Source organism: Lactuca virosa, chromosome 7, assembly GCF_052849685.1.
Source record: "Lactuca virosa cultivar CGN04683 chromosome 7, Lactuca_virosa_CGN04683_v6, whole genome shotgun sequence".
In the NCBI taxonomy this organism is placed as follows: domain Eukaryota; kingdom Viridiplantae; phylum Streptophyta; class Magnoliopsida; order Asterales; family Asteraceae; genus Lactuca; species Lactuca virosa.
Window position 1 is genome coordinate 59,516,072 of NC_136432.1, and position 12,860 is coordinate 59,528,931.

Sequence of the window (12,860 nt, forward strand, 5' to 3'; positions counted from 1 at the left end):
TTTTGGTGCCACTACTACTTAACGTTCCGTGTTTGCCACTGGGTAACTATATGTCTACTAGAAGATGTTCAATCAACGTCATATTATCTTCACAACATCTCTATTACCACACCACAATCCCTTTAAAATGGTAACCACTCCACTTCATCTATACTTTTTTATTTTTATATTACATTAAATAAAAAAACATAATTTTTAAAACCATGTAAACATTTTACTAATAAAAATAAGATAAATATATATTATCAACATGACAAACAAAATTTAAATAAAAAGCAATCCTATTATATCAATCAAAAGCTCCAATCATAATTGTATTCGGATCACTAAAAAAATTTTAGATCTAAATATGACTATTTTTAATTTACCAAAAAATAAGTCGATTAATTAAAAAAAACATTCAGATTTATTATGCATTAAATTTGCCAATCTTTAAATTGAATGATATTAACTATTTATTAATTTAAAAAAACAAAAGATAAAAAAATGTTGACCGATAATTCCATTGCAAATTAAAATTCATGAGAAAACAAGAAATACCACATAATGCGAAAGCCAAATTGCAGTTCCAGCCTCCAATCCAATGAAAATATTCGTGAGCATCCGTGAGTCGAACCAATCCACAAGAGCTTCATTCACACGTGAAAGAGGCATGCCATGTTGACTTCTACGCGTAGAAAACTCCCATACCGTATAGCATTATAGCCTGATAGTAGAGGAGTAGATTTTAAGTTGTGACAATCTAACAATTTAGATTGTCACATCAATTCATTTAGATTTTCTTGTGTTACAAGCATAATCAACGTTATAGCATAATTTGAAATTTTAACAAAAATTCTTAACGTCCAATAATACTAGAATGTACCTCCAAATTTTGTAAATACCAATTACACATCAAAATAACATAATTTGAAATTTTAACAAAAATTCTTAACGTCCAATAATACTAGAATGTACCCCCAAATTTTGTAAATACCAATTACACATCAATTTTTTATGGGTTAAATTACATGATCTTTTTACACAGAACACACTTTTTAAGACATAATAACATAATTTCTTTCTATACAAACAAACATAGTGCAGGTAACTTTAAACAAGAACTTACAATTATAAAAATGAGTAAGTGATACTTATAAGCAATTAAAAGCTTTTATTATAAATATCCAATAAGTCTCAATTCATCAACGGTCATGTTGGGCAAGATGGATTGACCAATACGGCAATACCTATAGGAACCGGTGGGGGTCATGTTGGGAAAAATCGATTGACCAACAGCTATAGAAACCGGTTGGGCCCCAAAGGTTGCAATGCTAAAAACATGTCCATTAAATAGTACAACTATAGGAATAGGTTGCCAATGTAATAAAGTTTTACAATAGATTGTCAACAAAATACAATATTTGTTCGAGATACAATCTTATTACCTTGATACTCGAGGAAACAAAACATAAGGCTAAAGTAAGTACATACGGAAATTACATGCTCCCTAAGCATCCTCTCTAGGGGTGAGCAAACCAAACCAGGAAACCAAGAAACCGACTAAAACCGACGAAACCGAAACCGAAAAAACCGAAACCGAAGCAAAACCGATGGTTAGAGTTTGAATTTTTTAAAAACCGAAAAATCGGGTTCGATTTCGGTTTTTACCCAGAAACCGACCCATCCAACCCGAGAAACCGACCCATACTTAAAACCGACAAACCGCCCCAAGAAACCGACACATCCAACCCGAGAAACCGACCCATTCTTTATTGTTTTTTGATTGTAATAGACTATTTTGGGCTTTGGTTGTAACTTGTAATAGACTATTTGTTGTAAGACTCATGTTTTTTGAAGGATTTAACTTAAATTTGGTGTTTTTTGAAGTATTTAACTTGTTGCTTCATTTATGGAAAATGGGTTAAAACCCAAAACCTATGGGTTTAAACCCAGAACCCGTGACTGTATGGGTTGAACCCAAGAAACTGAAAAACCGCCCAAACCGACCTCAGAACCCGAGAAACCGAACCGATCAGAAACCGATCATATTGGGTTTTGAAAACCAGAAACCGACCATTTATGGGTTGGGTTTGGGTCCAAAACTGACCCAAACCGACCCATGCACAACCCTAATCCTCTCTAATAAATAAATGTTTTTTTTGCCAATTGTTACATTCTTATTCAATTTGCTAAATACCATTTTATGGTTATTTAGAATATCTTTTTTTCCACACGTCATTTTATGAGTTTTTCTATTTTATTAAATTCCACATAATATTTTAATGTAATAATTGCAATAAATGTAGTAATAAATGGATATTAATTTCATTAATAAATTTATCTTTTAATTTCAAAATTTCCAAAATTAAAGCTCATTAGTTTCTTTTCTTTATTTAAATTTAAAAGATAAAAAACATTTTCATTATAATAAATCATTATTTTTTTATTTTCTTATAAATTCAAAGTTCTCAAATATTTTGACATTTATATTTAACTTTTTTTTTAAATTAACACATGTAATACACGAGTCTCATAACTAGTTCCATAATATTCTAACAAGTGTACGATTAATGCATCATTTGCTTTTATCGGATCAAAAAACATTAACACTAATATATTTTTTTGAACGGCTGAATTATATAAAATCAAAAATTACTAAGAAGGAGCTAGAGAAAAAGATAAACAATTACATTAATAAGTTCAAAATCATATTTAGAAGCCAATTATTCCAAACAATATAAAATTTATGCTTCCTATGCATCACCCAAGTATAAGTAATTGTAACAATATCATCAAAAAACGTATCATTTTTAGGTCTCGACCTGTCAAAAACACATTTGTTTCTAAAGTTTCACAAACACCAACACATCGTGGTCGCAACAATATCTATCACCAACTTCCGCACCGCTATAAAAAGGACATAAAGTGTACTATAATTTCATTTTTTTTTGTTAAAATAAAATTACTATAAGTTAAAAACTATAATTCAAAAAAATAAATACAATTAATTGAAAATTGGTTAATAAACACAATATATTAATGTGTGTAGAGTTACACGACTTGACTTTACCATCTCTAAGATCTTTCAGGTAGTCAGGACAGCTTCACAACCAATGCCCCTCCAATATTTTGTTGAAACTAGAAACATATGGACCTTTTAGGATTAACACATGAAATTATCTCAGAACTAGCCTTTCTCTTTCACCACATGGTCAAACGGTTTGACATTGGCTGATCTCTTTCCATTGGGAAGAGAAACCTTTTCTGGACTACCATTGTTGCCATTTTCATTGTCCATGAAAATTCGGAGACAGATCCTTCAAACACTTTTGCTTCACTTGTGCTCTTAATCATTTCTGCTTCAGCAACAATCAACATATGTGTTATCAATTAGGGTCACGTTGTGGTCGCTCATATAATAGTCTTTAATGAACCGACTATATGACTCAGGAAGCGAAAGCAGAACCAAGTCAATGGCTAGCTCCCTTGGGAAAACGACACCCAACATATCCAATATGTTAATGTACGATTTCATTTCCAGAACATGCGCACACACAGACTTTCCATCTTGATGTTTACATGCCAACAGGGCTTGAGTAATTTCGTATTTTTTCAACTTGAAGAAAGCATGACTTAGGGAGAGTCACTGGAGGAGGAGGAGGATGAAGATTTGAAGAAGCATGACCTCCATTTCCATCGTTGCTTGAAGAAGGGAACACACTTTCACCTTGACCACAATGTGGAATGTCATCTTCAGAAGGTAGAGGAAAAACATTTCCAAAAGAATGAGAAAGACCATTGTTGTCTGAACTTGACATCTATAATAGGAGAAAAGAGAATTCAAGTTAGTTGATTTTAAATCTTAATTATTAACCCATAAATTTAAATTAAGACTAGGATCCATATTTCGATTCGAACTTTGAAGAGGGATGTCGTAATCAAATTCGAATCTAATTTAGGTAGGTACGACTTTTACTAGTTTCAATCTTATGAAACTCCTAGTTCTTTTGAGATTCATTGAATCTAATCAATAACATGTTTAATCTCGATTATGCTCTCACTTTTGTGACTGGGATGTCGAGGATCACAAACGAGATGTGAATAACCATGCAAATTAGTTTGGTACTCTCGATGTCATTTATCATCTCGTTTTAATGTGCCGGTTAGCCACACACGCTCCACTAATCAACGATAACTTTCGAGACACCCATTACCACCCTTTATTAGTCCTCCATTAGTGTGTCGGTTAACCACACACGCTCCACTAACGACTTATAAAGTGTAATGTGCAATTTCATGGATTAGCATACAAATTCACATTTTTCCTAAAGTAACTAAGATTGAGAATTTTATTAAATGAATTTAGTTACTTTATAATTCATTATACTTATTAATGAGGATTATGTGTCATATCAAACCCGTTCGGCTAACGACCCTCCACCAATCAAGGAAACGGAGGGTGAGAGTGGACACCCATTCAACTACCATTTTATAGACAGTTTTCTTATACCTCCTTATAGATCGGCTTCGTGAATGAGGCGTACTAGTGGTTCGATTGACTTAGTCTTATACATATAGTTAGGGCTGTAAACGAACCAAACGAACACGAACGAAACTTGTTCATGTTCGTTCGTTTAAGTTAACCGAACAAATGAACGAACACGAACGGTTAAACGGACGTGTTTTCTTGTTCATGTTCGTTTGTTTAACAAATTACATTGTTCATGTTCGTTCGTTTATGTTCGTGAACATGCTAAACGAAAATAAACAAACGAACATAAACAAACATATATGAACATAAATGAACATATAATATGGTAATGTAATCAAACACAATTAAACATATATGAAGATAAAAGGAAATTATATGAACGAACATGAACAAACGTAAATGAAGAACGTAAACGAACGTTCACGAGCATAATTGAACGAACGAGATCATTGTTCATGTTCGTTCGTTTAACTAAATGAACGAGAATTTGTGTTCATGTTCGTTCGTTTATTAAATAAACGAACATAAACGAACTTCCCGCCGAACGGGTCACGAACAATTCGTTGAACGTTCAGTTCGTTTACAGCCCTACATATAGTAAATCTTAAACATTTAATTTTACATATAGTATAAGGTGTATTTTAAACATTTCAAAATACTAGGTTTAATTACTAAATTTCAAAAATTAAAACATTTAATTTAAATTTAAAATTAAACCATATGATTTAATAATTATCCATTAATTAAACATTTAATTAATTTATTAAATCAATTTGAGGATTATCCAATTAAATTAATCAAGATAATTTAACCCTAATCCTCTCCCCCTAATTTTAAAAAATCATGGGAGGGATAAAACAAATTTTATAATTATCCAATTAATCAAATAAACAGATAATTACCAAAAATAAGATAACCCTACCAAAACCCTAATTTTCAAAAAAGGCTTATTTTGGCGAGGAGGCAAGGATTTCAATCCTTGCCATTTTCAAAACCTAAAAGGGTTAAGGAAACCCTAAAATCAAAAATTGTAAGGCAATGGAAAAGGTTAAAACCCTTTCCTAATTTTCGAAACTTAAGGCTTAAGGAAACCCTAAATTCGAAAATCCCTAAGTTTAAAAGGGTTTAATTGCCATAAACCCTAATTAATCAAATTTAAAAAATTGTAATCAATTCAATAGAAAACAAACCAAAGCTCTGATACCACTGATGGGTTTTGAGAATAACAAACAAAAACCTATGTATGTATGTAACCCTAATTTCTTGATCTATGTTTTCTCTAATTGAACATACAACATTTGAACATCAATTGGGAAACCCTAGGAATCCTATACTATTTTCGAAATTAGCATATAGGGTTAGAAAACATATCTTTGATTGTTATTGAAGAATAATAAGAATTCCTTGTGTTGTTGAAGCCTTGAGAGCAAGCACCACAAATGTCATGCATCTAGTGGTTCATAGCCAACACTAGCAAGAATATGAGAGAGGAGAGAGGAGAGGGGAGATGATATTTTTGGCTATCTCTTGAAGGGTGTAGAATGACCGAAAATCCTAGGGTGGAGAGGCCTTTATATAGTGCACCAAGGATGCTCTGGATAACCCTAATCTGAATATAATAATATTATTTCAAATTCGGTAATTATCCACCTCCTTAATTATCCATATGAGATATTCTAGAAACTCTAGAATTATCTCATAAAACCATCCACCTCATTCCCTAGGAAGGTTCTGGAACCTCTTGCTCAACTATTAAACAATTGCACTTTAGCCCCTGCACTTTTAACTAATCCCTTTAATCCTAAAATTAATTCCAATTAATTTATGATTAAATATTAATTAAATATTGCTATTTCTAATTAATATACTATTCTCATAATATATTAAAAAATTATTTAATCAAATAATAAATTCAACATCTTTCTCCAAAAGTCATCCTGTCTAGTTGCTAGTTTTGAGGGCAACCCAAAAGGACTGTGCTACCATCAATTCAAATATATACCAATTATAGTTATGGGCTTAGACACCTAATCCAACATCACACGTATATTATGTTCTGCAACCTTGCGATCTCATATGACCATGTCAGGACTTGCAGTATTAGCCAACACCTCTTAAGTACACCAAATGTTGGTTTTATGTGCTTCCTATCTACTTCTTGGGCCGTCTTAAACTTTATTTTTTTCGTTGTTTGGACATGTGAACGATTTCACAAATATATATAAGCTAGGATATATCCCATCAGTAAGATAGTACCCACGCTTATATGCTAGTCGTTGTTTGTTGTTGGGGGGCCAAAAAATGCATGCCATATCCAAAGATCAGGGTCACGATTGCTTCTAGAAATTGGCTCTTTATGATCACATCGCATGTATTGACCGCGCCATGCATTAGGCACAATGCCCAGGAATAATGCATGCAATCGATGCTACCTAGCATATCAAAGAACCCATGTTTGTTTTCATGCACCGTGTACAATTGGTGGACATCGTTGATCGTAGGTTTGCGTAAATATCAGTCATCGTTAACAAAAATAACAACTTTAGAAAACTTGTGGACACTTTTCCATGTGGTCCGCTTGGACATTCTCAAACACTCATCCTATTTGTCTGCTCGTATGTTGTATGCTAACTAACAAATTATGGTTGTGCATTTTTATATCGGAGAAAAACTTTTTCTATATCGTGCATCCCATTTCAACTGAAAATATGGAAAGCGACCCTGCGAATTGATCAACAATACATAGAAATAACTATTTCCTCATTCAGAACTGTCGTTTAAACTTTTTAGGGTACACAATATCATTAGCAAAGTAGTCTTCTATGAGACAATTATGCACAACTTAACGATTTCTCTTGAAAGGACTTCTTGTTTTAAAACGCGAGCTTTGAGCTTCTTGGTTTTTATAATACACACTTGTTTTTCTCATAACATTCCCGATAGACATTGTTTCTCGTAATGCCAACGTATCCGACGAAGTAGATGATGGCCATGACATTGTAGTTGAATGCATTTGTGAGAGAAAATGTAGAAAATGGTGTGAGATTAAAGGTTAAAGTTTGTTGGTAGTTATAGAGTGGTAAATAGTTTAAAAAAATAACCGTTAGTTTCAAAATAAAAAAAAATTAAATTAAAAGTTTGTAGCCGTTGGAGGAGAAAATAGACGAGAAAGAAAGGAGAGAGAGTGTTATGTATCTTCATTGTGCGTTTCTTCATCGTGGCTACAACATACTGACAATGTAGTATTTCGTTGTTCAGCGAAAATGTCAGCTCACCCTAGCACATCATCAAGTTGGGGTATTCCCTCCAACCTCATCAACAAAATATGTGAATTCTCTTTTCCAAAATTTTACAATATTATTTAACAAAAAAACCAAAATTTTAGGTGCATGTTCTATAAAACTAAACGACATTGTATAATAGACATGATTTTAATCACATTGGTTATTTATTTGATTAATTATTTAAGATCTTTTTGATTTTTGTTGCAGTTAGTTGTGTAGTTACTTGGTGGATTCAACTCTCTAAATATTCTTTTTCCTATTATATGTTGCAAAAGTGAAGAAGTCAAGCATGTCACACATCAGTTTTTTTTTTCTTTTCTTATTTACACCATCCACTCACACAATACATGAAAATTCATCTCGCATATCCATCCCAACCTAAACACATTTTGGTACAAATTTTCATGTATGCAATACAACTAACCAAAGCTTGAGCTAAGAACTGGTGGAACGAGTTAATTTACCATTGAATCATGAAAATATGTGGTACTACGAAGGGAGGAAATGGTGTTCCTTGTGGTAGTGTCGGTACCTCCCAAAAATCTTCAAACCTCTATCCAACCCTAATGTTTGCATATATCTTCACTTCAATAAGTCCACGTATTGATTTGATAGTTTTATTGCTTTATGCAACAAAAAACTAAACTAGAAAAAACCAAACAAAATCGATTTTTCTGGGACTATATATAAACGACATTTTTAACAATTTATTTCACTTAAAAAAAAAGAAAAAAAAAACTACTCACTCAAAAAACTCTTTTATAAATAACATAAAACAAACATTTGTCCCTTTATTAAAATATGGGTTACAATGCTTGGCGTTCAACACAACATTGGGCACACGTCTTTAACCATAAATGTGAAATGGTCATATGACAGATTCCTCAATCCCCCCATGTTGTCTTGTCTCCTTACCAACCATTTCACACTTCATAAATGCCCACGTTTCAGCTTTTAAATAACACTGTATATCCATTAATTTCCATTCAAATAATATATAACTTCTTTTATATATATACAGTAATCTACTTTTAATGATGACATTTTTATCACTTTTACAAAAATTATTAACATATTTTAAATGTAATCAGCTCAAAAAAGTTAAGATATGTTCTTTGAAATACCCGTATAGCATATGGTGCGAGAGTAATTGATTTAAATAATACAAGACTTCATTTTAACTAATTGCATTGAATTTATGAATAATTTATTAATATGATTGTTATTATTATTCTATGTAATATACTATTACATACAATGTCAACAACATTCTATTTTTCTCTCTAATGCACTTTCATCATATTACAATTTACACAAAATAGCAACATAATATATTTTTTGTCCATTGATAATATAATAATTATGTATACATTTACCATATCACTACAAAATTCCACACATCTACAACTTCAATAACCTCTAACCTCTATACTAACCTACAACTAAAACCGAACCAAATTTGGCCCTGAAACCGCATATGTATACATTATATCACCAATTAAATATGTGGAGTCCTTGATTTTCTCTGTCTCCAAAAGAATTTCTTCTGATATCCATCTTATAAATCCCTCCCTATAACTATACATTTGAGGGTCACAAAAAAAAACTCCCGAGCCCTTTTAATCGTCTTCTTTAAAAACACTAAATATAAAATCCCGAAAACGTTTCGCGTATTGTATCGGGTCAACAGCCGAGATAGAAGTCGGGTCAAACTGGAATGATTTATACGCATGTTCAAGCTTCTTATTGATGTCATAATTTTGTAGTATATCTATTATACCAAAAAATAATATGACATCATAAAATTCCCCCATTGCTTCTCCAACTAATTGATTTTGATGACTTCTAACCATGGATTCAACCCGTGCTGGCATGTTCATTCCAAGCCTCACAGATGCCCACCTGCATCAACAGCGACTTAATACAAAAAGCCAAAAAAAATAATAATGTTTTTTTTTTTGTATTTTATTAAACATTATTTATCCAGACAACACTTAATGTGAAAAAAGAGATTTTACCTTGTGGGATTGAGAGAAGTGATAGAAGTGTCAGTATCGGCTGAAGAAACCCTAGGAGAAGTCCCTGTGCTATTCGGCTCAGAATTTAAATTTTCTAATTCTTGGTTGGATTCACGAAAGCTTACACCAACTAAAAGACTATAATCCATAATTCTTTCGTGTTCAAGAAACTCGAGGTCTTTCTCCACTTGCCTGCATCAAACCACAATCTACTCAGACAACAACAGACAGTAGCCAGTAGACAGTAGACAACAGACAGATTGATTTAAATAAAGAACAGGGAAAAGGTAATAAGTTCACCTACAGAAGTCTTGAAACCAATCATTCTGCAAGCGGAAGATGAAATTAAGATCAAGATCTTTGAGAGTGGTATTTGCATCGATTTGAGACTCGGGTTTATCTGTTATTCGCCCATGTGAAGATCCTTTCAAGTCAAACCGCCTGTTAATCCGTACATTCGTATGGAACAAATTTCCCATGATAACAAATCGCACCTGGATCATTAATTAATACAAAACCATGAGTATCGATATTTTTGTAAATTTGTATCATTTTTATTTTCAATCATACCTTTTTTTGAGAAGTTCCACTCAACTTCACACAATGTAATCCAAAAAACTTGGTCACAAGAGTGTTTTCATACGCTTTCACATGCTCAAAATACGATGGAAGCATCCTCTTTAGTACCTAAAATAGTTATTTGTCACTTCTCATGAAAATTTTGATACATATGATGAAATAAAAAGTGGAATAGCTGGATTAAAATTGACTCACTTTGACTTCTGCTTTTTTCATTGTCTTGATCATGTACTTGTCATCATGTGTCATGTAAAAAAAGCTTCCACTTTTTCCAGGTGAAGATAACTCCCGAAGAGCCTCATCCCCACAAATCGATAACATGTATTCAGCTGGATCCACATTGAACAGTTTCCTTAAAGTCCTGAAAACGAATGGACAGTAATCTTTCCATCTAAAATCACATGATTGGTGAGGTGGCGTATGTTTGGAACCTTCCGGAGGAAATTTTGTCCATAACTTTTCTTCAGTATCAAAACCCGTAGCCTTCAAATCAACAGATTTACTCGGTGCAGGTCTCCCTACAGAATGTCTGCAATTACACCATTGATTAGTTAATAAGAAACATGAATATATATAGATATAAATTTTTACAACTATAAAAACTATGTTCTTTTACCTTATTCCAAGCTGTAAATTGAGCATGAGTTCATAATTCTTGTGACCTTTGCATATTGTGACACCTTGTCTCTCTACTGGTTGTAGATTAATTCCTAAACCACGAATACATTCTTCATGATTTGTGACTCTTTCATCAACAGAAACAGATTGTCTTCTACCTTTGTTTTCATTTTTGGAATTTATCCTAATTTGTTGTTTGTGATGCTTGTGATGTTTGCTTTCACCTTTTGACCAACTAAACATCTTCTCAGAAGGGAATACAGAAGGGGATTCCGCCTCATGAACCACACATTCACTCATTTCAACTGAAAATAACAAAAGAGGATCCAAATCTTTATGAGAACTCGGTAATCCACCTTCCCAATTCCCATCAAACCGATTTCCATTACTCCAAATCATGATTCCATTCCCATTCATCTTTCCCTTCTTCCATTGCCCTATATACTGATGACCACTATTCCATTGATATGTCCCTTGTCCATCTTGTAATCCCTTTCTCCAATTCCCTTCATAGTGATCACCATTACCATAACTCTCTTTCCCTTTTCCATGTTTCTTGTTCATCACCCAAAAGCCTTTGTAAGTATCATTTAAAGAACCTGTAAAAGTACCCTCACCATCTATATAACTGTTCTTGAATTGACCTTCATAAGTAGCACCTGAAGGCCAACTAAATTTGCCTTTACCATTACTCTTACCTTTACACCACTCACCAACATACATACACCCATCTGACCATAAGTACTTTCCATCTCCATGAGGGTAGTTTTCTGCAACCCATTGACCAATATAGATGTCGCCATTGGAGAAGATCTTTTCGACATGGGAAACTTCTATGTCACTAGCTTCCTCGTCTACATGGGCTACAGACATTGTTGTGAACATAGTCGCTGCTCTTTTCTTAGCAGATGCCTGTGATTTCTTAACTTTCACTTCCCAGGCCTTCAGAACGTTGTTCATCGTTTCTTTCTGTACAAATTGGTATGTTATGTGGATTTGTTGCTTGTTAACTTACATACAATACAGTAACGCTGTTAACCGAGATCAAATTCTCCTTGTTTCATCAAAGTAACTCTCAGGCGCATTACAACAAACATCTGTAACGCAACCCAAAAAGACACAAATCTAGGATAACGCGAGACAAACCCAAATCCCAAAACAGAAACGAGAGTGTGATAATGATGAAACTCGTAAAAGAAACAAAAAGGAGATGACGAAGAAAAGAATGTCAGAAGCAATTCTTGAGATTGCAAGAGGGGTGTGTATCAGATTTGGCAGATACTAACTGGGGTACCTGTGTTTTCTAATTTACAAATGAATGTGCCGAGCTGTTCCATTCCATTGATTCCAAAAGGCAAAAAGCTGTAAATGGAATCAAAGCATGACTTTTTCCGTCGATATTTTTTTATTTAGAAGTAAATTTTTGCAGGGTGGTGGTGGTGGTGGTGGGGCTAAGGATTGGAGAACACAATGTTTCTTGATACACCCCTTAAGAAACAAAGAAAAGGATGCGTATTTGATATGTCGTTTTTTTTTTTTACTCTACTCGTATATATAATTATACATTACATTCTATTTTATATTATATATATAAAATACAAAACGGGGAATGTTTAAAAATTATTTTCAAGGAGATCGAGGATAACCAGTCGTGTATGACTTGCAATTACGATAATTTATTTAAAACATGTTTTCATGGAAAGATAATAAAGATTAATTGTGTATCTTAGATTAGATTAGTATATTAGTTTATTCTTATGATTAATCGTGGCAATATAATACCAATTTGGAATACTTACCAAAATTTTAATCTTACTTTATTCACGAAATATAATTGATTTAATTGGATTCAATTTCCCTATATATTTCCTGTAATACGCGGTGATG

At 32.9% G+C, this 12,860-nt stretch overlaps 1 protein-coding gene across 1 annotated transcript; it reads right to left on the minus strand.

The window, feature by feature from the left end:
• Positions 1-9,079: 9,079 nt before the first annotated feature.
• Positions 9,080-12,474, minus strand: LOC145124818 (phosphatidylinositol 4-phosphate 5-kinase 6-like). Its single transcript, XM_079060281.1, has 6 exons — positions 10,972-12,474; positions 10,551-10,884; positions 10,347-10,463; positions 10,077-10,270; positions 9,777-9,968; positions 9,080-9,660 (listed from the first exon to the last, which is right to left on the minus strand). Exons 1-6 carry the CDS (start codon positions 11,931-11,933, stop codon positions 9,378-9,380), a joined length of 2,082 nt encoding a protein of 693 aa, XP_078916407.1. The 5' UTR covers positions 11,934-12,474; the 3' UTR covers positions 9,080-9,377.
• Between the last annotated feature and the right edge of the window lie 386 nt (positions 12,475-12,860).

Bases quoted from the DNA above. Each gene is read 5' to 3' on its own strand.
- LOC145124818 (XM_079060281.1), bottom strand. From the start codon at position 11,933: ATGAACAACGTTCTGAAGGCCTGGGAAGTGAAAGTTAAGAAATCACAG. The intron at 10,885-10,971 runs GTAAAAGAACAT...GTGTAATTGCAG, and splicing joins AATTTACAGCTTGGAATAAG to ACATTCTGTAGGGAGACCTG. The intron at 10,464-10,550 runs GTGAGTCAATTT...TAACTATTTTAG, and splicing joins TGAAAAAAGCAGAAGTCAAA to GTACTAAAGAGGATGCTTCC.